The sequence below is a fragment of the Tenrec ecaudatus genome, chromosome 16, assembly GCF_050624435.1.
Source record: "Tenrec ecaudatus isolate mTenEca1 chromosome 16, mTenEca1.hap1, whole genome shotgun sequence".
Taxonomy (NCBI): Eukaryota; Metazoa; Chordata; class Mammalia; order Afrosoricida; family Tenrecidae; genus Tenrec; species Tenrec ecaudatus.
In genome coordinates, this window is record NC_134545.1 from 15,371,442 (window position 1) to 15,395,482 (window position 24,041).

At 57.4% G+C, this 24,041-nt stretch overlaps 1 protein-coding gene across 1 annotated transcript in view; it reads right to left on the reverse strand.

Moving 5' to 3' along the window:
* Positions 1-1,688: 1,688 nt before the first annotated feature.
* DTX1 (deltex E3 ubiquitin ligase 1) overlaps positions 1,689-24,041 on the reverse strand; it is a 38,957-nt gene continuing 16,604 nt past the window's right edge. The window contains exons 2-9 of the mRNA XM_075533828.1: positions 22,939-23,617; positions 6,640-6,701; positions 5,957-6,118; positions 5,700-5,761; positions 4,615-4,773; positions 4,342-4,503; positions 4,160-4,249; positions 1,689-2,978 (exon numbers count right to left, since the gene is read on the reverse strand). Coding sequence (XP_075389943.1) covers positions 2,754-2,978; positions 4,160-4,249; positions 4,342-4,503; positions 4,615-4,773; positions 5,700-5,761; positions 5,957-6,118; positions 6,640-6,701; positions 22,939-23,617 — 1,601 coding nt within the window. The 3' untranslated portion in view covers positions 1,689-2,753. The remainder of the gene's footprint in view (positions 2,979-4,159; positions 4,250-4,341; positions 4,504-4,614; positions 4,774-5,699; positions 5,762-5,956; positions 6,119-6,639; positions 6,702-22,938; positions 23,618-24,041) is intronic.

Below are 24,041 nucleotides of genomic sequence, written 5' to 3' on the forward strand. Positions count from 1 at the left end.
GCCCAGCCTGGAAGGGGGAGCCAGGAGCTGTGGGGCCGTGCCCAGCATACCCTGGCCCAGCTGTCCTGTCTTGTATCACAAGGATGTGGTGTGCCTCAGAGCCTCCCGGAGATGTGCCCAGTTTCAGAGCCAAGAACAGGGGTCGCAAAAGCCCTCAGTGGGCACGGCCTTGCACTGAATGAGCTGGCCCTCCGTCAGGAGGCAATTGAAGTAGGAGTAAGGAACTTGTATCATTTGGACTAAGTCTGAGGCTGCTGCTTCAACTGCTGGTCTCTAACCATGGCCCAAGGCCCACCTGGCTCTGAGCCGCAGGATGAAGCTGTACCTGCATACCTTGTGCCTATGTAGCCATGCTTCCCCAGACAGACACTAAAATAGCTCAGCCCTTCCTAGCTTCATGCCTGCCTGTCCTTGTAACCCCCCACACCCCAAACTCTGCTCATGATCCAGGACCCTCCTCCCCCAGCCACAAGTTTTCAGAGTCAAGTACCCTCAGGGAAAAACTGAGGCCAGGTGTCTAGTCTGCCGTATTCAGACCCTTGGAACCTGGGGCATCATGGGCCAGACTCTGTTCTCACTTTAACCTCTAGGAACCTCTAGACCAGCGGTTCTCAACCTGTGGGTCTCGACCACTTTGGGGGTCGAGCGACCCTTTCACAGATTCATAACAGTAGCAAAAGTACAGTGATGAAGTAGCAATGAAAATAATGTTATGGTTGGGGGAGGGGGTCACCACACCATGAGGAACTGTATTAAAGGGTCACAGCATTAGGAAGACTGAGAACCACTGCTCTGTACTTTTGTGCTTATCAAAACAGGTTTCCTTCAGTCTCAGGGGCCAGAGAGGAATTTCTGGCATTCCCTAGGGGGGTAACTGCTGACCATGCTGATTCCTGGGCCCCACCCAGACCCACTGGAGCAGAATGGGGGATGGGGTAGGGGTGAGTGTGGGGGCAGGAATACCGCAGTTGGGATGGGTAGTTACGTTTCAGAATCAGATGGCTGGGGAGTGGGCCATTTTATATATTAGGGTTTGGGTTCAGAAGGAACCACAAAGGATTAAAATGTTTGGGAACGTCCTGCTGGCAGAACTGGAAGGGCTTCCCGGGACTTTCTTGAGGATTTGCGACTAGAGGGTGGGACCAAGCTGGCTTGCTACGCAGCAGGGGTAATCAAGTGGACCAGGAACAATGCGGTGCTATCTCACGAATGGCCAGCAGGTGGCGTCCGGAGCCGCAGCTTCTTTCACAGTAACCCTGGCAACCAAGGATGTTGCAGACGCTAGGAATTGAGGCTGCCTGATCCTGGGGACCGCTGTGGTCTGTCACTAGCACCTCCTCTTCCTCTCAAATGACAGGGACGTGGGGGAGAGGCAAGGGTGGTTGTAGTTCTGGTTCTGATGCTCTGAGATGTTCATGATGTCGCACAGTGTTTTCTCAGCTTTGGGCCCGAGTTTAAAGGATGAAAACTCCATGTACACCTACCTCTGCCTTTGTGGGGATGTGGGGCCTGGGAGTAGGATGGTGGCCTCCCTCACCATCCTCTCCGGATAAGACACTTAATGGCGACCTGTGCTCTGCCTCTCCGCCCCAGTTGCCCCAGGCCAACCTTTGATTACAAGCCAATGCTCCCCCCCTAGGCCCCCAGGAATTGAGCCATCCACCCCCTCTTGGCACGAAAAGACAGGGTGAGGAGGAGAAAGACCATTTATTTCTCCACCCACAGTGGGACTGGTAGGTTTTCAAAAGAGCAATCACTGGCGTCCCTTTAAATCTCGGCTGACTTCCACCTTGGCAGCCAATGAACAGAGGCGGAGCTGGTGAGTTGCCTGGGCAACAGGCCCCTGGTTGGCCGGAGACTCTCAGCCATCGCACTGACCACTCCCAAGGAAAGAGAAGTTGACTCTTTGCTGTCTGCTCTGCTTTTTAAGCACGCTGGTCTGAGACCTACTCTGCTTCTGAAGCCTGAGGCTCCAGCCTTTGGATCTCGGAGTCAGGGAGTGATTTCGTGGAGAGGATGAGATGGGGAGGGGACAGTGCCTTTATCTGGGACGGACGTACAGCTGAGGGGGGTGGGGTGCGGGGAGAAAGGCGGTCAGGTCTCAGAAGGATGCCGAGACACAAGCACAAAAGAAGATACCTCTAGTCCTCCCCCCCTCCCCTTCAGGCTTACCCCTCTGCAACACAGCTCAGTAATCGGCCCATCAATGGGAGGCAGAAATGGGTGATGACGATCGCGTGGGTGCAGCATGGAAGGGGGGCTATTTGGGCTTTCTTGGCCCCTCCCCCAGAGGCCCCAGCAGGTCCTAAAGCTTGCCCTGAACGCTGTTTGCAGACAAGCGTGTAAAGATGCGATAGACAAGAGTTGAGCCCCCACCACGGTACCACGGGGCCTTCCCATCTCTTCTCCCCCAGCGTGGGGGCAAGTCGAGGCACGTGTGTGTGCGTGCATGTGTTCAACAGGACACGTGTGTTGTGTGTGAGGGGGAGGGGCTCTGTCTCTTTGGGTAGGGAGGTCGCTGCGGTTTCCAGAACTCTCGCTGCAGCCCTCTCAGCGGGCGGTGGTGGGTCGGGAGCGGGCTGGGCTCAGGTCCACCCCAACAGCCAAACTGCCACCAGCCAAACGCCCTGGGATGCGCCCCCAGTCCTGGGCCCGGGCCTCAGGATTCTCTCCTTCAAGCCTTCCGCCCTGGCGGAGGGGTGCCTGTGCCGGGCCAGGGACAAAGCAGGTGGGAAAGTGGGCAGCCTTGGGCCTCAGGCCTTGGCTGGAGCCTCAGACACGCCCTGGGCGGTGAGCTCCACCAGCACGTTGTCTAGGTAGCTGGCGTCCGGGTAGCCATGGCCCGTGAGGTTGGAGCCGAACTCGGTCTTGTGGTGGATCTCGTTCCACACCACGGTGTCCGACTCGCCCGTGGTGTTGGACGTTCCGATGGTGAAGATGAGCCTGCGTTCCCAGGCGGTGATCAGCAGCCGCAGCACCTGGAGGGGCGGGGCGGGGTCAGGAGCAGCCACGCCCCCAGGCCTGAGCCCCGCCTCTACCTGCAACCCACTGGACTATCGGATCAGCCACCCACTAGAAGGAGCCCAGGTGGCACATTGGTTAAGGCTGGGTTAGCAGCAGTTCTGGTTTCAAGGAGAAAAGATCTAATTTATGTCGGAAACTCTAGGGGCCAGTTCTAGTCCGTCCTCCCCAAATTCCAAACCAACCCAAATCTGGGCCACTGAGCCGATTCCGACTCACAGCGCCTCTCCAGGGCAGGAGTAGAACTGTCCCTGTAGGTTTCCGAGGCTGTCAATCTTAGTGGTTTTCCTACCGCTGAGGCTGAGCGGCTGCAGGTGGGAACAGCGGACCTTGCTGTTTGCTGCCCAACGCGAAACCCGCCGCGCCACCAGGGTTCCTCTCTGTCCTCTGGTGTGCTGGGGTAGAACTGCCCCCTCCATGGGCTTCTCAGTGGTTGTTATTTGGGAAAATAGACTGCCAGGCCTTGCCGACAAGGCACTTCCGAGTGGACGCGAACCTCCAGCCTGCCCATTAGCAGCGGAGTGTGTTTGCCATTTGTAACTCCCAAGTAATGAAAATTCCCTCATGGAACTGCCCTGCTGGGTCATTTCCGTCCCCTTTGGATTTTCGGGAAGGAGCTCCCCTCTGGGCTCTTTGGAAAAACAGCAAGTGAAGCGGGACATCTTCAGCAGCCTGCTGGCGGGGAGGAGGGTCCCATCCAGCAGATGCCTGTCCTGGATGGATGGCCTTAGTACAAACGTTTGTTCACTGCCGGGGGGCGGGGGGGGCACCAAGTTATTTTTTTTCCTTTCTGAAAAGGGGGTGGCAGGCCAAGTAAGTTTGAATAGTTATGATCTACAGGATAGTGGTAAAGAGCCACGATGCGCTCGGCTCAGGTGGGAGGGCGGCCACTTCTGCACCCTGTGACCTTTGGGGAAGTTCCCTGCCCACCCATTCTGATGTTCCATTTTTTTAATCTGTAAAATGGGGTCAGATCCCTTGACCCCAGAAGGTAAGGGAGAGGAAGGTGAGACCTTGCCAGGTAGGGCTGGAGGACCCTTGGAGGTGTGGTTTAATGCTGTCCAGCCCATGGGGAGGGAAGGATTTAACAGCAGGATTGGGGGACAGAGAGGACCGGGTCCCTCCTGCGAGCACCCACCTTCCGGCCCTTCTCATTGTTGGGCAGGTAGCAGTGTCGCGGGAAGCCTCGCGCCGTGAACTTCTTGCCGGGGTTGGGGTGCTCAGGGCCCTGTGGGGAGGGGTTCCATCAGTCCATGCAGAGAGGCTGGTGTGTGTGTGTGTATGTGTGTGGAGGTGCGGCGGAGAGGGTTTGGGGCTCACCTGGATGCCCGTGGGGATGTCATAGACAATGCGGATAGTTTGAGTGTCCGCAAAGCCTGGCAGCGAGTGAGGGATGAGGTGAAACTCCATCTTCCCGGGCGGCTGGGTGCCTGTCTTCTCCCCGTAGATAGCCTTGCAGGTGGGACACTGCAGGCTGCCGTCCTGGGGCCAGGGGAGGTGATCGGTGAGGCCCCCAGAAGTCCCAGCCCCTTTGCCACGCCCCCATCCGGCCCCGCCCCACCCCACCCAGTCTCGGTCCCCTGCTCAGCACACCTTGTTACCATTGGAGTACATCGCCACGAGGCACAGCAGGTGGTACATGTGGCCACAGCGGCCCAGGCGACCCACGAGCTCGGGTCGCACGCCTTTGTGTCTCAGCACGCCCTCGTAGCCCGAGGCGGTGACCAGCCGCTCCATGCAGATGGTACAGTCCTGTGGGCACGCAGGGGACGGTGAGGATGCGGAAACCGGGTCCCCTGGCATCAACCCCTCGCATGCCCATTCATCTAATGCAGAAGAAGGCATGGCCACTGAGTCCATTTCAAGCCGAGTGGCTCTCAAGGGACAGAGCAGAACTGTCCCCCCCACAGGGTTTCCAAAGCTGTCATCACTGTAGGGGATGAAGGCTGGGTCTTCTAGCCCTTGGAGTGAGTGGGTGGGCGGGCTCACACCGCTTTTGGATGAACAGCCTAAGTTTAACCAGGACTCCTTAAAAGGAGGAGAAGGGAACCCCCCAGTATATCGAACATGGGGATCAGGCAGTGGGTGTGAACCCTCTTGATGCACCAACGATGTAAATAGCCACTGAGTCAATCCAACTCCAGCGAACCTACAGGACAGAGTGGAACTGCCCCTGTGGGTTTCCAGGATGCACACCTTTATGGGAGCAAGACAGCCTGATCTCTGTCCCTCCCATGGGAGCTGCTGGTGGGTTTGAACTGCTGGCCTTGCCCTTAGCAGTCCAACTCATAACCACACTGCCCCGGAGGCTCCTTTGTAATGCACCCCTCTCCAACTCACTGCCACCGGGTTGATCCTGACTCCTTGTGACCCTGCTGGACAGGGTAGAACTGTCTCTGTGGGCTGTTCAATCTGAATGGGAGTAGAAAGCCTCATCTGTCTCCCTCCGAATGGCTGTGGTTTCAGATGCCTGGCCTTACGGTTAGCAGCCAAAGAGTAACCACCACACCACACAAAACCAGTTGCCACCAGTCGATTGCAACTCCAGGGTCTCCCATGTCCATCAGAAGAGATCTGTGCTCTGCAGGGGTTGTTGTGGCTGGGGGCTTTGGGAAAGTGGAGCCCCAGGCCTTTCTCCTGAGGCACCTCCAGGGGGATCCTGCCCCCTCCAGGCTCACCTCATCAGGTGGGTTCTTCACCTTCTGCATGTACCTTCGAACCACGTCCTCGGGATTCTTACCTGCAAGGCACACATTGGGGTGGGCATGAGGGGACCCAGAGTCTGCCTCTGAGCATGAAGTGGCAGGGGGTCTACGGGCTGGTTGGATATGCAGTGGGATCGGATGGGTGGAAACGGGGTCGGGAGAGGTGCTGACGTAACCAGGCAGAGACAAGGGTGAGCTGAGGGGTCTGAGGTGGGGTTGGGGGGTCATACTTTTCTTGAGGTGCTTTTTCTTGGTCTTGCGGCACACGCCAGGGACACCGGGCACCGGCTTGACGTCGCTCTTGCTCACAGGTGGCGGGTGCAGAATGGGCTTGGGGGCCCTCGTTAGGCACACAGGCAGCCCGGCCGCACACAGCAGGATCCCGGTCATCCCTGGGGGAGCGTGGGGCTGTTAGGGCCAGACAGCCTACCCCTCACCCCACTGGGTGGACGATGGGGGTTCTCAGCCTTGGCCCCCCAGCTATGCACAGGTGGGCAGTCTGCAGCAGCGATGTACAGACTAGGCTTCTCCAAGTCCCTCCCTCCAGGTTGTACCTAGAATCCAGAGGGCCTCAAGTACGGTGGGCACTCGGGTGGGAGTGGGGGAGTCCCTCCTCCAAGTCCCACTCACACAACTCCATCCCAATCCCCATCGTGAGCCTATAGGACCTAAAGTGGACCCTATATTGAAATATAGAATCTATAGCCAACAAGGGATCCTTTATTCCAATCAAGTGAGGTGCCTTCTGTGAGGTACTCCGCTCACCAGTCCCAAGACCCCAAAGGCCTGCCGTCAGGAGGCTCAATGGTGGGTCACTGTTTCCCAGGCCCCACCCTGGGTGGAGTCAGGAGTCCACAACAGGCTGCCCCCTCCTGGGTCCCACCCACTGTTCCCATCTCCCCCTCCCTCTCACCTGCCAGGGCCGGAGGGACTGGCCCAGTACCATTCAAGTTCTTCACTGGGAGTGCAGGGACCCTGCGGGAAGGAGAGAGGGTACTGCAGCTGGCCTCTGTTGCCCACGCCCAGAGGTCAGGAGACCCTGGGCCCACCTCGCTGATGCGCTCCCTCTCCAGCTACGACGATCACCAGGGGCTTCATTTCTGCCGGGTCACCCTTCTGCCCAGGGGGCTTGGGTGTGGCCAGAACCTCTGGCTGACAGCGACCCCTGGAATTGGCATTGACCTTTCCCATACCCACACGGGCCTGGGCACCTCAACCCTTGGCCTCAGATGGCTTCCTCTCATGGGCCTCTGCGCTTGAAACCCAACGCAGAGTAACTGATCTGGCATCCGAGAGTGTGCTCAATGGTGCATGCACCCCCAAAGGAGGTGCCAGAAAGGAGGGGCTCTGGGATTAAGTACATCAGGAAAGACTCCACACACCCCCCTCCCAGAGAGTTACAGCACACCAGATGTCAGAGGCTCTGTACGTGCCTGGCTGACCATTGTTGATGCCCACTTTCCAGGGGCATTTATGATGGAACGAGTGGAAAAGTCCCTGCTGGAAAAAGTGACCACTGGTGTCACTTCCTATGACGGAGGTGTTGGCCCCTCTTCCAATGACACGCCTCTCCCCCTCCCCACAAAGAACTCTGGCTTGGGGCTCACCCGAGGTGGGCTGGTGCCAACCTAAGCCTGTTCCCTCACCTGAGAAATGGGATGATAACAGGCTGAAACACACCCGCAGCCATAGTAGCATCGATTCTGACTCCCAATGCCCCCCCGTGTCTAGTGGACCAAACCAGACCACGGCCTTCCAGCTCGCGCAGACTCCCAGTGGCTGCGGAACAGAGCAGGGCAAAACTGCCCCTAAGGGTCTCCCAGGCTGTAACTTGTTAGGCGGGTAGAAAGCCTCATCTTTCACCCTCAGATCAGCTGGCGGTTTTGACCTGCTGGCCTCCTGATTAGCAGTTCCTCTCCTAGCCACTGTACCACCAGGGGTCCCGAGGGAGAAGACAGCCTCATCCTTCTCCCTTGGAGGGGCCCATGGGCTTGAACCACCGACCTTGAGGTTAGCAGCAGAATGCCTAACCCACCGGGCCACCAGCACTCCCCTCTGCTTGCTGGAAGGGTCCTATGGCATTCTGCACATCGGGGCCCCCAGGACACCCCTGAATCCCAGCAGAACTCCTGGTGGCGTGAGCCTCTGTCACCGCTGCCACCATCACCACCACTCAGCTTAGCTGAGTCATTTCGTCTCTGGGCCTCCGCCCTGGACCAAACCAGGGTGTGCCTTCTCTCCTGCTTGGAGAGGAAACCCTGAACGTCTCGCAGTCACGCCTCAAGTCTCAGTTTCCTTCACTGAAAAATGGGGGGGGGGGTATGGATACTTCCCCGAGCCAGCCATCCGGAGGGCAGCTGAGAAAACAAGCCGGATGGGGCCTCCCCGGCCTGAGCCTTGGCGAGCTTGGCTATGTGAGCACGCGCTTCCTTGCTGTGGACGGGCCCCATCCGATGGACAAACCTTGATGAAGGGAATAGAGGACAGGGCAGTGACAACCTCAGTGTCCTGGGGTGGCTCATTTTACTGCCTGCTGAGCTGCACTGGTCACCTGCCTCGGGCAGGCACAGGGGCCCTCAGTGTGTGTGTGTGTGTGTGTGTGTGTGTGTGTGTGTGTGTGTGTGTGCGTGCGCGCGGGTAGGGTGGGCAGGCTTGAGTGCACCAGCAACACGCACCCATGCACACACCAGCCCCTAAGACACATGCTCCTGGGATGGGGGGCGGCACAGGTCACACACACACGTAACACAGATTCAGATACACAGCATACAAATACATGCACACCCAGGGAACAGCCCCTCAATGTGCACACGGACAGATACACACACCCTCCAACCATGTGCATGCACAGGCCTACCCACATACACCAAAGAACCAAACTCCTGCCATCGAGTCAATGCCCACTCACAGTGGCCCGACAGGGCAGAATGGGCTCCCTAGACTGCCCGTCTTTACAGAAGCAGAAAGCCGCCTCTTTCTGCTGTGGAGTGGCTGGTAGATTTGAGCCGCTGACCTGGTGGTTACCAGCCCAATGGGTAGCCACGATGCCAACAGGGCTCCTTGCCTGGCACACAGAAGGTACTTAATAAATAATCTGGGAATGAGTGATTGAAGTCCCAGCAACACGGGGTCAGCCCAGCTGAGTCTGCATATGCGCCCAAGGAGGGGAGTGTTCCCCAGGTGTATTTCTGTGTGCCTTTGTGTGTGTGTGTCCGGGGGATGGTGACACACGCTGGGAGAACACTCCCTTCCTCAGGTGCATACACAGACATACGCACGAACAGTGCCATGGGCATCCATGTAGGCAGACCCGCCCTCCCCCCCGCCCCAAACTCCTGCAACAGCCTGCACCTGTGGCCGTCGTGTCCCCCATTACAGGTAAGACAACTGAGGATCCCAGAGGTGAGATGGCTCCCCAAGGCTGCCCCTGGAGGACCTACAGCACCGAGGACGCCTCCCTGTGATCAGGAACGGCCTGGTGGCTCGATAGTGTAGTGCTTGGCTACCAACTGAGAGGTAGGCAGTTCGAACTCACAGCTGCTCCATGGGAGAAAAAAAGAGCTGGCCAATCCATTTCCATTAAAATGACAATCCTGGAAACTCTATTGGGGTGCTCTGCTCTGTCACACGGGGAGTTGGCATCAGTTCAATGACCCCAAACAACAGGGTGGACACACCGGTTTAGTGTCCCCCCGTCTATCTTGCCCCACCCTCCCGCCCCCCTCCCCACTTCCTCTCTGTCTCATGGGAAGAAAACACTCCACCCTCTCCCCAGGACTAGCTATCAAATACGGAAGAAAAACATTCATCACACCTGCCATCACGCCCCCGGGCACCAGGGCAGACATCACTAATCAATCACCACACGCCAGAAGCTGAGCACCCTTCTCCAGGAGCCGGTTTGCCAGGGGTGTCACCTGGGGCCAGCACACAGGTGATGACCCCATCAGAGGGCCGGAGACTGAGATGACTGTGTCATGTGTGTGCGGAGGGAGCTGCAGTGGAGGTTTAGCATCTCTGTCTTACATGACAGGATCCCTGTCATGAGCCAGTGACCCACCTCCCTGGCTCCAACTCCACGCTAATCTAGGCGGCGAGCCTTCCGAGGCGCTGGCTGGGGCAGGGCTGCCAGGCTCCCCCAGCGAGCAGGGCGCTGGCTCGGGACCGCGTGGGTCCGTCTGCACGGGCTACAAGCACATTCTGTTGTTTTGGCGGCAGATGCAGTCAACTTTTCTGGCGTTTCAACTACAATATTGTGGTAATTAGTGTCGGGGCACCATATCAATAACGCCTCTGAAGAGGAAGCAGTCATGACCGGGAAGAAGGCAAGGCTTCTGCCAGCTACCGAGGAGCCCCCGCGGTGAAGCGGTTGGGCGCTGGGCTTGCGTCTGCATGGTAGGCAGTTTGAAACCACCAGAGCACAGTGCAGCTCCACAGGAGAGACAGGACTTTCTACTCCTGTAAGACAGGACTTTCTACTCCCATAAGACAGGACTTTCTACTCCTGTAAGACAGGACTTTCTACTCCCGTAAGACAGGACTTTCTACTCCCGTAAGACAGGACTTTCTACTCCCATAAGACAGGACTTTCTACTCCTGTAAACAGTTATGGGCTCGGAGACCCACAGGGTTTCCCTGGGAGTTAGCAGGACGTGAGGGCTCTGTGTTAGTTTTGGTTTTGCCCTGTTACTAAAAGTGTGTGTCTACGTAGAGAGATTTTCACAAAGCCATGCAGGCTGACGACCTTGATCTAATCAAAGGAACGGCAGACGTAAGCAGCTGCCACGTAGCTCTTAGGAGACGAATTAAAATTAGTGCTATGCATCAGGAAGGGTTCTGGGAGGGGAACAGGTCCAGGAGGGGGGAGGCTGGCACCAGGGATGACTGCACTGTGATCCCACGGCCCAGGTCTCCCTCCTGGTCCTGTTGAGCCTTTGACCTGGGAGGCAGGCATGGGGGTGAGCGAGCCGGGGGGGAGGCTTCAGATGGCAGCTGCCCTAAGCTTTCTGGAACTCTTTAGAAACCACCGGGCCTGATTCTGGCTGCAAACAGCCAGCCTTGCTGATGGGGACGGGGTTGCGAGGTGGGGCTGTTTTACTATTTAACCATCAGCGAGGCTGGGGGACAGTCCCGTGGCAGCCCCGCCCCCCTGCAATCCACAGGTCCCCCGCGAGAACCCTGGGTCGCAGAGTTCCCACGCTGCGCAGAGCCTGGGAGCGCCAGGGTCCCCTTTGATGTGGCGTGTGTGGTTTCCTTCCAATCAGTGAGAACAGCCTCCATCCTGGACAAGCGACCAACCGCTGCCCGCAGCCTCTAGGAAGGGGGGTCGGCCCCTCACTGCAGCAGCTCAGCTCAACCTTCTGGGGCCTTGGGGTTCCTCAGGCACCCTGGCATCTACCTGAGCGAGGCAGGTCCTGCAGCCAAGCTCCCCCACCCCCATCAGCCGGTCAACTATGCATCTCACGGTCTGCCCACGGCTCCCACCTTACCCAGAGTCCAATCCAATCTCCTCCTGTCCCTTCCACTGCCCTCTTTTCCCCCTCCACCCACCTCCTACCCGCTCCATGCCGCCACTCCCTCCACAAACATGCCAGGTACCTTTGCACCTCGGGCCTGTGCCAGTCACTGTCTGCAGACATCATGGCCAAGTGCGGGCTGTCCCTGGCACCGCCAGCCTAAGTTGGTTCGGACCTCTACCTGGACCGCCAGCCTAAGTTGGTGCCTCTCTACCCCGCCCCCCCACCCCCCATGGGGGCACAGTGGTTGGGCTGGTAACCGAAAAGTCAGCAGTTCAAAACCAACACCTGCCCCAGGGAGAGAGAAGTAGTCTACTTCCCTTAAGAATTGCAGCTTCAGAAACCCACGGGGACAGTTCTACCCTGTCCTACAGGGTCCCTGTGAGTCGGCATCCACTCGAGGGCAGGCAGTTTGGTCGTGTGCTTTCTGACCGCCTTTAGTTTCCAGGTTTCTTTACAAACCGGACCAGAAACCCAAAGCTGGGGAGGGGGACAAATCAGGAGCCGATACCAAGGGCTCAAAGTAGAAAGAAAACACAATGGATGGGTGGATGGATTGTGATAAGAGCTGTACAAACCCCCAATAAAATGATTTATATATATAAAAAAGAAAGACCCAAAGCATGCAGTGTGTCATAACTCGCAATACGCGTGGAAAAAGCTTTACAGAGCTCTTCGGAATGACTGAGTGAGCAGTCACTCCTAGCAGGCAGCCCATGGTGACCCCATAGGGCAGAGCACAGGCTCTATAGGTTTCCGAGACCCCAGACCTTATGGAAGCAGACGGCCTCATCTTTCTCCTATGGGGAAGCTAGTGGGTTTGAACCATGGACCTTCTGGTTAGCATTCCTGACTGTAGCCTGGCCAGGGCCTCCCTCTGTGCCCCTCCCCTCCGCCCCATTCCTCCCCCTCCCCTCCCGCTCCTTCCCCTCCCCGCCTCTCCTCTAAGGGACTGAGCACAGGCCTCTGTGGGGTGGGGTCCTCATCTCCCCAGCTGCTGCCTGCCGAGAGGTTCCCCAGGGCTCAGCTGGAGGGCCACCTCGGCTCAGAGCACTTCCCTTTAGGGAGCTTCTCAGAGACAGCGTTTGTTTGTTTGTTGCAAAACAAATCGAAATGTTGATGGCCACCCTGTACCCAAGCAAGTCTCTGCAGCACCATCTTCCCAAGAGCCTGGGATCACTTCCTGTTCTCCGAGAAGTTGACACCTTTGGGGCCTTTTCACCGGACAATCTGCTTTCCCAGCAGGCACTTTTCATAGCCCACCCACCCACCGCCAAAGGCGCTGGCTCACAGGGACCCTGCAGGGCAGAGTGAAAGGGCCCTGTGGGACTCCCAGGCTGTCGGTCCTCCTGGGAGCATAGAGCCTTCTCTCTCTCTCTCTCTCTCTCTCTCTCTCTCTCTCTCTCTCTCTCTCTCTCTCTCTGCAGGCCCGGTGGGTGGGCTGGAGCCACAGACTCTGCGATGGGTGGTCAGTCCTATGCCCACCCCACAGCCCCGCCAGAGCGCCTTACAACAGACTAGAGCAGCAGTTCTCAACCTGGGGGTCGAACGACCCTTTCATGGGGTGGGTGAGGGGGCTCCCGATTCATCACAGTAGCAAAATGACAGTGATGAAGGAACAAGGAAAACAATTTATGGTTGGGGGCGGGGTCACTACCACAGGAGGAACTGCATGAGAGGGTCTCGGCAAGAGGGAGGCTGAGAACCGCTGCTCTGAAGCACAGCGCCACCATCCGACTCTGAGCGCCGGAGAGTCGCCAGCGCATGGCCTCTGCTTTACTGGGAGACTAGCTTTCCTGCGGTCAAACTGAGGCCTGAAGACGCTCAAGGCGCGGGGGCTGCCTGAGCGAATGGCTGAGTGAGTGAGCGGATGAAGGAATGGAGGGCTGGATTACATGCTTTGTGGGGACGTTCAGCACAGGTGACTTGTGCGGCCATCCCTGGGCACCTCATCCCGTCCCCGTGTGTGTCTCCTCCTTCGACAGTGGGTGCTTTTGTGCTGGGGTCCACCGGGGACATGGGAGGCCCCGTCTGTGTGGGACAGGGTAGAACTGCCCTCTGTGACTTTCATCTTTGCCCGGCGGGTCACCAGGCCTTTCTGCCGCCCTGCCTTTGGACTGGGGACGCCAACCTTTGGTTACCGGGGGCCTCTCTGCACACATCTGAAGAGCGAGCCTTGGGGCAGACACATCTCTGCGACCTCTCTAGTCCCTGAGAGGCCTGGCTGAGGACGAGGCTCGTGAGGATTAGTCTAGAAAGGAGGGGCTATGAGACCCTCGCCTTGCCCAGGACGAATGGACAAGGGGTGTCTGAGACGAAGGCAATGCTGGCAGGCAGGGCGTGGCACTCTGGGAAGATTTCCCTAATGGTGGTTCCCCACACTGTTCCCTGCCCTTCCCTGGGGCAACAGCGTGGGGCTCAGGAAATCAGGAGACCCCTGACTCTCCCTAAGACCCCGACTCTCCCTGAAAGGCAGCTGAGTTTCCAACACTCCTCCAATGGTGGCTGGTTTCTGTACCAGGACACCCCCACCCACCCACCCACCCCACCAAGGACCAGGTTTATCCCATGGTCTGCTGCTTCTTCCAGGTCCCAGACTGGCCCAAAGCCCTGAGGGCGCCTCATTGAACCCAGCAGCCCAGCCCCTCAGGCTCATTGATGAGGGTGCCATGTCACCAGGAGAGGAATCTGAGCATCATCTGGGGGACCCTGTGTCTCCCCTCTCCTTCTAGAGGTCCCAGCCAAGGGCTGGGCTTGGTGTTGGGGGCACTATCTTGTGCTGGCCCTGCAGAGTCGTGGGGAACTCAGCCAGGACACTGTCCCTTCTCAAACCCTCTGCGGAGCCTTGAAGGGGTGTGTGGCGACTCACTTCACTGTGGGCTCAGCAGAAGCCCCCAGCCACCACCATCCATTGCCCGGTGCTGTTGCAGGTGCTGTGACATGCCCTGTCCTCATGCTAATGCCCAGTCTGCCATGGCCAGGCCCTGAGCTGGGGAGCCTCTCTCTCCCCTCTGCCCTGGTCCACCTGCCGCTGATACAGAGGGTCAATGTCCCCTACAGAGCTCTGGGGGCTCTTGGGCTCAGCTTTATCCCGAGGCTTCACCAGCCTGCCCTGTGCTCTGTGGAGGAGCAGACAGGCAGGGCAGGCCTGGGTTGGGTTCCCACGACCCTGGGGGGTGAAGAGGGGGGAGGCACGTGCAGACAGGAGTGTGTGGTTTGGCCTCCCAGGCAGCAGGCAGGAAGTGCTTCAGGTGGGGGGAAGCGGGGACAGGATGGGGGAGTGCTGGGCCTGACCTTGTGGTGAGGTTGCGGGAAGGAGGGGGTCGTTTGTGTTATCGCTGCTGGGCCCCAAGGAAGCCAGGCAGAGGGGCGGAGGGGCTGGCCAGAGGTCTGCCAGGGACAGGGGACATGGTCGGGGTGAGAATTCTCACGGTGTGGCCTTCTGGACCTTTCCGTTCCTGAGCCATTTCACATGTAATACCCGTTGGAGAATTCAAGCCATAAAATGTGGATTAAAAAAAGAAAGAAAACACAAAATAAAATCACTGCTAGACAAAGCCCACATGGAAGAAGCACACCAGCCTGTGTGATCATGAGGTGTTGATGGGATCAGATATCAGGCATCTAAGACCCAGAACAAACAATCATCCCCTTACAGAAGGGTCACAAAGAAGAGAGGAGCCAGTCAGGGTGCAGTATAGCACCGAGAAAACATGCAACTTTCCTCTAGTTCTTTAATACTTCTCCCCCAACACACTATTCTGACCCAAATTCTACCTTACAAATCTGGCTAGACCAGAGCATGTACACTGGTACAGATAAAAGCTGGAAATACAGGGAATCCAGGACAGATAAACCCCTCAGGACCAATAATGAGAGTAGTGATACCAGGAGGCTAAGGGGAAGGTGCGGGGAGAAAGGAGGAACGGATCATAATGATCAACTAATAACCCCCTCCCAGGGGGATGGACAACAGATAAGTGGGTGAAGGGTGATAATGGTCAGTGTAAGACATGAAAAAATAATAATGTATAAATTATCAAGGGATCGTGAGGGAGGGAGGGTGGAGGAGGGAGGGAAAAGAAATGAGGAGCTGCTACCAAGGGCTCAAGTAGAAAGAAAATGATGATGGCAACAAATGTACAAATGTGCTTGACAAAATGGATGGATGGATTGTGGTAAGAACTGCAAGAGCCCCCAATAAAATGATTTTAAAAAAAATCACTGCTAGGGGGGAAAAAAAAGAGGAAACGTCAAAACACCTCCCAGCACAAGGTCTGTCTCCCCTCCTTTTCAGCGCCCCGCACACGCACCCCCACCTCAGAGAGAACCTGTTAAAAAATGCACCCCCTGCCTCCCTCAGCCCCTCCCTGAGGCTGCTGGCTCCCCACTCAAGCGGAATCAAAGCCAAGTGTCGCACTAGGGCCTTGCAGACACCATGGGACCTGCCCCGGTTCCTCTGTGGCCTCTCCCACTGTTCGCCTGAGCAGCTGTCCCGTCTCAGGTCAGGCCTGCTCAAGGACCCTTCCTTCTGCGACTCAGGCCCCAGGGCTCAGCTCTCCGCCTGGCTACCTTCTTGACCCACTTTTCTCAGAAGTCATCTTCTCACCAGGGGCCTTTCCGACCTCATTTATGAAAAGAGGGGCCCCGGGGGTCTCGAGGGCCGTTTGTCAGGCTGCTGGCCACATGGTCCGCAGTTGCGAATCACCAGCGGAGGTTTTCCGCTCCCTCCAGGAGTGACCGTCTTAGAAACCCACTGGGGCAGTTCTACTCTGTCCTGTAGGGTTGCCGTGAGTCAGTCTCCTCAGTGGCGGTGGGTTTTATGTAAAATAAAGGAGGCCTATTGGAGTCGTGGGTACACATTGGGTGCTTAACCACGAGGCTGGCAGTTCAAAACCACCAGCGACGCCGTGGAAGAATGAAGGGGTTTTCTACTCCTGATCGGAGTGACAGTCTCAGAAACTCACAGGCGCAGCTCTGCCCTGTCCTATAGGGTCACTATGAGTTGGGATCGGTTCAGTGACAGTGACTTTAGTTTGTTTGGTGATGTCATGGAGCCACTTACTCACGAGGTCAGCAGTTTGAACCTGTAAGTTGCTCTGCTGGAGAGAGAGGAAGTTGTCGACTGTCAAGATTTTTTAAAGTTTCAGAAACACAAGGGGCTCAGTTTAAAGAAGCAGACCGCCCTGTGTCGAAGTCCGCCATGCTATGGATGCCAATCTATGGCAGTGAGTTCTTATTTGAAACAGAACGTCTCTCTCCATTCCCTCCACCCCTAACCTCCCCCCGCTCCCGGCTGCTTGCTGGGGAGCAGTTACGACTGGCTCTGCTTGTCCTCTGCAGCAGTTACTACCACTTAATGTATTTTGTCATGAGTTGGTTGCAAGACTGGCGGTTCAAGCCCACCAACCGCTGCGAGGAAGAAAGATGAGGCTGTCTGCTCCTGTGAAGACTGACAGTCTGGGAAACCCTTTAGGGTCGCTAGGAGTCAACACTGACTCAGCAGCAGTGGGTTTGGGACTAGAGCATCTATTTACGGAACCCTTGGTGGTTCAGGGCGCTAAGTGCCAGACCGCTGATGGCAAGGTTAGCAGTTTGAATCCACCAGCTGCCAGGAGAAAGACGGGCAGGCGGCAGCCATCACAATTTCGAGTCTGGGAAACACCAGGAAGTAATTCAGCCCTGCCTGACCAGGGCACCATGGTTCGGAATAGACACCGTGGCAGGGGGGTCTGGGTTTGGGGTGTTTTCCCTCCTTTATTTTTTCTTTGGCCACACAGTGGTTACGCATTCAGCTTCTGGCAGAAGGGCCAGAGTTTCGAACCCGCCAACTGCTTCTTGGGAGAAATACAGGGCAGGCTGCTCCTGGGAAGGCCTCACTTCTGCAAACCCTATGGGGCAGCCCTGGCGGCGTAGCGACTGCTCACTGTGAGGTCAGCAGCCTCTCTGCAGGATACAGTGGAGGCATTCTACTGCAGTCTCAGGAATCCAGGGGGGGCAGGTCTACCCTGTCCTGTGGGGTCGCCCTGAGTCAGACTTGACTGTGATGGCAGAGTTTGGGGGAAGCTGGATTCTGTTCCGTGAGTTGGAATCAACTCGGTGGCGATGGGTTTGTATCATTTACTCAGGGAACTCCTGAAGGGTATGGGCATGTCTGGTGGCTGCTAACTGAGTCCGTCTGGGGTACTGAGGAAGGCAGGCCTTGGAGACCTGACTCTGGAAGAGCAGGGTTCTATGGGGACACACGTGAGTCACCGGGCGTTGGGCCCCACCTGATACGAACTGGGCTGACTTAGAACATATTCCGTTGTTTCGTATGTTGGGCTTGACTGTGAGCTAGGGGAGGGCCAGAGGTTTGTGTCAGTTTCCTTTACAGTGGTCTCTTTGGTGCCCAGCACATAGTAGGTGCTGAGTACGTCTGGGCCAAATGGTCTCCTCGGTGCCCTGCACATAGTAGGTGCTCAGTAAACCTGGGTCAAGTGGATGATGGAACCAGTGAGCATGGCTATAAAGAAAGCAACTAAAAGTAATAAATAAGTAAGTAAAAAAATAAATAAGCCAGCCCCAGGTTGGTGTTGGGAGGGGGGTACAGAGGGGGACGATGACACAGGACTAGTCTCCTCGATGCCTAAAGGGCACTTGCAAATCAATGAGGAGGTGACACGGGGGCTCTAAGAGACCAGGGCAAGGAATGGAATGGAAAGGCACCCCGCATCCCTTTGGCGAGGATTTGACTGGCCGAGTTGTGAAGCATCCTATGCTGACCAGAGGGAGCCTGCACCCTCCCCCTCTGCCGGCAGGGACTGAGGTGGGTGACCAGTTGAAAAGATGGGGTTCTGATGGGTGGGTGGCCGTAGGCTGGTCCCGCTTTGCAGATGCAGACGCCTGAGAGGCAGGAGGCTCAGCTGAGGTCATGCAGGAGAGGCGCCCCGAGGCGGGTCTCAAACTCGGCCTTGGCATGCCCGCCCTCCTTGGCACCCTGTGTGATCAGGACCTTATTCAGACCAGGGACGGCCCCCCGGAGGGCACATGCGGCTCGTGGGGGCACTGCTGCTATACCAGGGCAGCCAAGAAGCCCCCGGGGGCAGCAGTTCAGAATCCATCAACCTTGATGGGTTTGGTTTGGTTTGGTTTGATTTCCAGAGTAGTAGTACATCGTGGGGGAGTACATCTATATGGGTGGGGTGGCGGTAACCTTGACTAACTGGGGTCTGGCATCCAACTCTTATCTGTGCAGTCTCAGCAAGTCCTGGAGCCTCAGTTTCCTCTTGGAAAATGGGGATCACAGGGCCTGTCCCCTTTGACTGGGAGGGAAAGTGCATGCAGAAGCTGGGGACTCGGCAAGCACTCAGGAAATCCCAGCAGGCTTGTGTCTGCCTCCTCTGCTTCATTCTACCCCCGGCACCCCACCCCACCCCATGGGCTGGAAACTGAGTCCATCTATCTGCCCCACACAGCTGTGTTCCAAAGTGCGGGTGGCTGACCTCTCTGGAGACAGGGCGGATCTTCCCCAGCCCTGCAGGGATGAGGGGAGGCGCCAAGCCCCGGAGCCAGCTGGCTCCCCATCCTGTCACAGGAGCCAACAGTGGCCGGGGTGGAAAATCCCTGGGCAGGTTCACCACTCTGTCCCTGTGGACCATGTGACCTTGGGTGAGTCTGCCATCACCCTCCCTGGGCTTTCCGCCTGCCGCCCATGCAGGGATGCATCCCCCCAACCCTTGCAGGTGCAACTGGGCAATCTTTCGGTGTTAACACCGGCCAGCCAGCAGATGGGGAGACTGAGGCCAGGCAGGCCGAGTCACGTGTCCACGGTGAATCGGGGCTTGCTTGAGTCCACAGGGGAGGGTGGGGGTGGAGAGAAGTTGGGTGTGGGGGTGGGGTAAGAAAGAGCAGGACATGGAGACAGGGGCAGAGATACAGGACCCGAGGGAGAGGCCAGGACACTGAGAGACCACTCAGAGCAGCGTGGGGATAGAGCAGGTGGTGGTGGTGGTGGTGGTGGTGGTAGTAGGTGGTGGGAGGGTGGGTAGGGGGTGCTGGTTCTTCACAGGCTGCACCTGGGCCTCGTTTGCCTTGGCAACACGAAGCTTCTCACCAGAGAAGCCAGGCTCTACCTTTCCCGACCTCTCCTTCCTCCCATCTCACCTGAGTCTTGGGTGTTTTTTTTAGTGAGGAGTCTTGGATGAGGAGGAATGAGGGGGTTGAGGCAGGTTGGTCTCCTCGGGACTGGGAGGGAAGTCTAGAGGGGTGGGGTCTGAGTCCAGGAGGGAGAGGGGTGATGATGTTGATTGGGGAGGGGGTGATGCACATGGCAGGAGGGGCTCCCAGAGCGCTGGCAGTTTGAGGAGGACCTATTTAACAATAGGCACGTGCAAGGTGAAGTCGTTCTTCTCATTGCCCTCCTGCGCTCAAGCGTACTCCATAGCTCCCTACTGCTCTGAGTACCAAGTCTGGGCTCTTGGGAAGTACCTCCTGGTTTATCAGAAAACTTCTGTCCCAGGTGGTCTCCAGAAACCACAGAATCTGCAGCCCTGGCAGGCTGCCTCCCCCCCTCCCCCCCTTGCTGGTCTCTCCCCTTCACCTCCAGGAACACACCCTGTCAGCTTGTATCTGTGAACTCAGATCAGCAACAGTGTAACTCCCTGCCTCCTCTACTCGAGTGCCTTAGCCATAAGCATTGCCACTCTGGAAAGTTCATTTTACAGGGCCCCCCCACCCCCACCCATGCACGCGCGCACACACACACAGGCATGATGCAAACGTTCATGGGAGGTTCTAATTCTGACAGTGTCCCACAGAGCGTGCCACAAGTTTCTCTCCCCTCCTGTCCCGCTCCATCCCATTCCAAGAAAATGCTGGTCCTAACCTTCAAGTTTCCTACCCTGCTAAAACCCACGGCCGGGGTGCTGATCTGAGCAGAACTGCCTCCGTCGCGATGGAAACCGGCGGCCCCGTCTTTCTTCTGAGCAGCAGCGGGCGGGTTCGAACCACTGACCTTTGGTTGGAAGCTGATCTCCCTAATGGGTCACAGCTTGGAGTTTGAAGAAACAAACAAACAAGCAGACTCCAAACCTCCAGGCCCAGAAAGAAGCTTCTCGAATTCCTGCCGTGGTGGTCCTAGGAACTGTCCTAGTGGGGGCCTGGGGTGGGGGCTGCTTTTCCTGCTGTTTCAGGGTCCTTCACCCCCCTCATTTAGGAGCCAGGGCCTGGTTACCAAGGAGTCACATTGGACACTCTGGGAGAGTCCCTCCTTCACATCCCTGGAGGATTCACCCAGTCCCCTGTGGCACTGGGTCTGCCCGGGGCTGAGGTCCCATGGGTTCCTTTGGTGGTGGCCTGAGAGGGAAGGGAAGGGTGAGGTAGCAGGTGGCAGTCACTGCTATTCCTCCCTGAGAAAAATCTCAGCTCCCTTGGGCCCCTTCACACCACCCCTTCCCCTGGATTCCCAACTGGACCTCCAAATTATCCCCTAGGTGGCCATGGTCAAGATCCTGAGCTGTGTGTCCAGGCCCACAGTAGCTCCCCACAAAAGGGAGTCCTATCTCCATTTTACAGAAGAGACTGAGGCTCAGTGACAGGACATGCCAGCTCAGAGGTGGCAGGGCTGGGTAGGAGCCCAGGAAGCGAGGCTCTTAAAGGGCAGAGGGTGGACAGGGGGCAGTCCAGCCAGGAGAGGTGGATCACTCTGCAATAAATCACGCCCACGGCAAGTTCTGGAATTGCACCCCTGTCTAAACACCAGATGCCCAATGTCTGGACAGCTTTACCGTTGATTATCAGCTCAAAAAACCCAAGTCAGGTCCACGAATCTTTCCCTTAACGCATTATGGCCTGAGTTTCCGGCCATGGCCCCTGGGCTCAGTCACTTTCTTCCTGGTTTCTTCTCATTCTACCCTCAGCAGAGCAGGAGCACACAGTGGGCCTGGGTCCAGGGAGGCTCCAAAATACCCAGGTCTTAAGAGTTCCACTGGTGGCTCAGGGAGCTATCACAGCTGGGGATGGAAACCGCCCTGTTGACCAGAAACTGCTCAGGAGCGCATCCTCAGGTGGCACCCAGGGCATGGTGGCGCCACAGTGATCTTGGCACAGCCTCCCTCCTCTCGGGCACCAGGCCCAAGCCCACCCGGTCAGGGCTGTCCCCAGCTCAAGGTCTTTGCATTCTTCCCTCATGCCCACCCCCTCAGGGCCGGGTCCTCGGCTGAGACTGACTCAAGTCTGGGGCCAGAGCTGCATGTCTTATGGCAGGGGTTCTAAACCTGGGATGGGCAGGGTTCCTAATGAGATCCTACAGGGGGATCCAGGGGCTCTGGAGATCCCCCAAAGGGAAAATGGGATCTGAGGTGACCTGCCTGGCTGAGTCCTTCTATGATCAACACCCCATCCCCAGGAGTCCCTGGAGCCCAGTATGAAGACAACAGTATTAATTCTAAGCAATGGAGGAGCCCTGGTGGCGTCGTGATTCTGTGCTGGGTTGCTAACCACAAGGCCAGCAGTTCAGAACCACCAGCCACTCCTCGGGAGAAAGACGAGGCTTTCTATTCCCCATAGAGAGTTAGTCTCAGACAGCGGACAGTGTAAGATATGAAAATAATATTAATTGATAAATTACCAAGGGTTCATGAAGGAAGGAGGGGGAAAAAGAGGAGCTGATACCAAGGGTTCTCATCATTTTGAGAATGATGATGCCAACCTATGCACAAATGTGCTGGATACAATGGATGGATGGATTGTTATAAGAGCTGTAAGAGCCCCCAATAAAATGAGACGAGCCAGTCAGGGTGCAGTGTAGCACTGATGAAACATACAACTTTCCTCTAGTGCTTTAATGCTTCCTACCCCCTCCCCCATCATGATCCCAATTCGACCTTACAAATTGGGCTCGACTAGAGGATGTACACTGGTACAAATAAGAGCTGGAAACACAGGGAATCCAGGGCAGATAAATGCATCAGGATCAATAATGAGAGTATTGATACCAGGATGGTAAGGGGAAGGTGAGGGAGAAAGGGGGAACCAATCACAAGGATCTATATACAACCCCTTCCCTGGGGGACAGACAACAGAAAAGTGCATGAAGGGAGACGTCGGTCAGTGTAAGACATAAACAAATAATTTATAAATCTTCAAGGGTTGGAAAATGAGGAGCTGATAACCGAGGGCTCAAGTAGAAAGTAAATGTTTTGAGAATGATGATGGCAACAAGTGTAACAAATGTGCTTGACACCATGGACGGATGGATGGATTGTGATAAGAGTTGTACGAGCCCCCAATAAAACGATTTAAAATATGATTCATTTTAAAAAAAAGAGTTGGTCCCATTAACCCACAGGGGAGGTTCTACCCTGCCCCGTGGTCCAGCTAGGATTTGGGACAGATTTGATGGCAGTGAGTCTGTTTGGTTTGGGTTTATAGATCTAACAATGTGCCCCCACTCCCCGACCCCATCCCAGATGCTTCAGGTTCAGTGGTGCTGTGAAGCACTGACCAAAGGGGGGCAAGAGCTGGAGGCCTGAGAGCATCCATTCGTGCCTGGCACCAAGGGAAGCCCCCACTGCACCAAGGGAAGCCCCCACTACCTCTCAGGAGCATTACCGCTATTCTTCAATCGGGCCCAGTGGTCAGCCAGGCCCCGCCCTGTCCCCGCCTCCGGGGTCCCCGCCCCGCCCGCTCGCCCGCGCCGGGGCCCCCAGCCTTACCCCGGCGGGATGGAGGCGCGTGCGCTCAAGCTGGTCGTGCGTTGGGGCCCGGGCCGGTTGAGGTTGTTCTGCCCGGGGGTGGATGCGCTGCTGGGGGCGCTGGGGCTCCGCGGGGACGCCCCGGAGGCCGGCGCGGGCTCCGTGGGGCTGGCGGCGGGCGCGGCCCAGAGCGTGGCGCCAGCGAAGGTGGCGCTGGGGCGCACGGCGAGCGAGCCCGGTGGTCCTCCGGGGGGCGGCGGCGGCGGCGGGGCGGTGGGGGGTGCCTTGCGGCGCTGGGAAGCCAGGATGGCGTTGGAGGCGGCGCGCGTGCTGTTGACCAGCAAGCACTGCTGGCAGGAGCAGGGCTGGCCCGAGTTGGCGCCCACGGGCCACGACTGCGACTTGGGGATGGAGCCCACGGTGAGCGGGTAGGCCAGGTCCAGGCGGCGGCGCAGACGGCGGCGCCGGCGCGTCTGGCGGTTCATCTGCGACATGCTGTTGAAGTAGATGAGGTAGCAGAAGCCCAGCGACGAGAGGTCGAGCCACGGGTGCTGCTTCTCGTAGGCGTTCTGGATGGTGATGCCGATGTCCATGTCGTAGGCGGTCCACGCGCCGCTGTCGCTCTCCCACTCCCACACGATCCCTTTGCCCGGCGCCGACGACGGGTCGTAGAAGTTGCGCCGCACGGGCCGCATGGTGCCTGCGGTCAGAGGGAAGGGGGCGCGTGCGTGGTCAGCCTGGGCCAGGGTACGGTCCAGGCTGGGGCAGCGGCAGAGGAGGTGTGGCTGCGGGGGGCGGGGGGAGAGGTGGGGCCGGGGTCAACATAGACCGGAGGGGAGTGGTCAATGCAGGTGAGGGCAGAGACGCAGGGGTTGGTCAGAACAGGCTGGAGCAGGGTGAGGGGGCCCCCTTGGGAAAAGGTCCCCGCAGACACGAGTTAGTTGGAAGCAAATCTGCATGAGGTCAACACAGGTTACAGAATGGGAAGTTCCACGCAGGGGTGCGTCACACAGGATGGGGGGGGCATCAGGATGGGGGCATGGCACTCACACAAACACACCCCCACCTACGTAGCTGACATGGAAGGGACGCAGACACTCAGGGGCATACAGTTCATTCCTCCA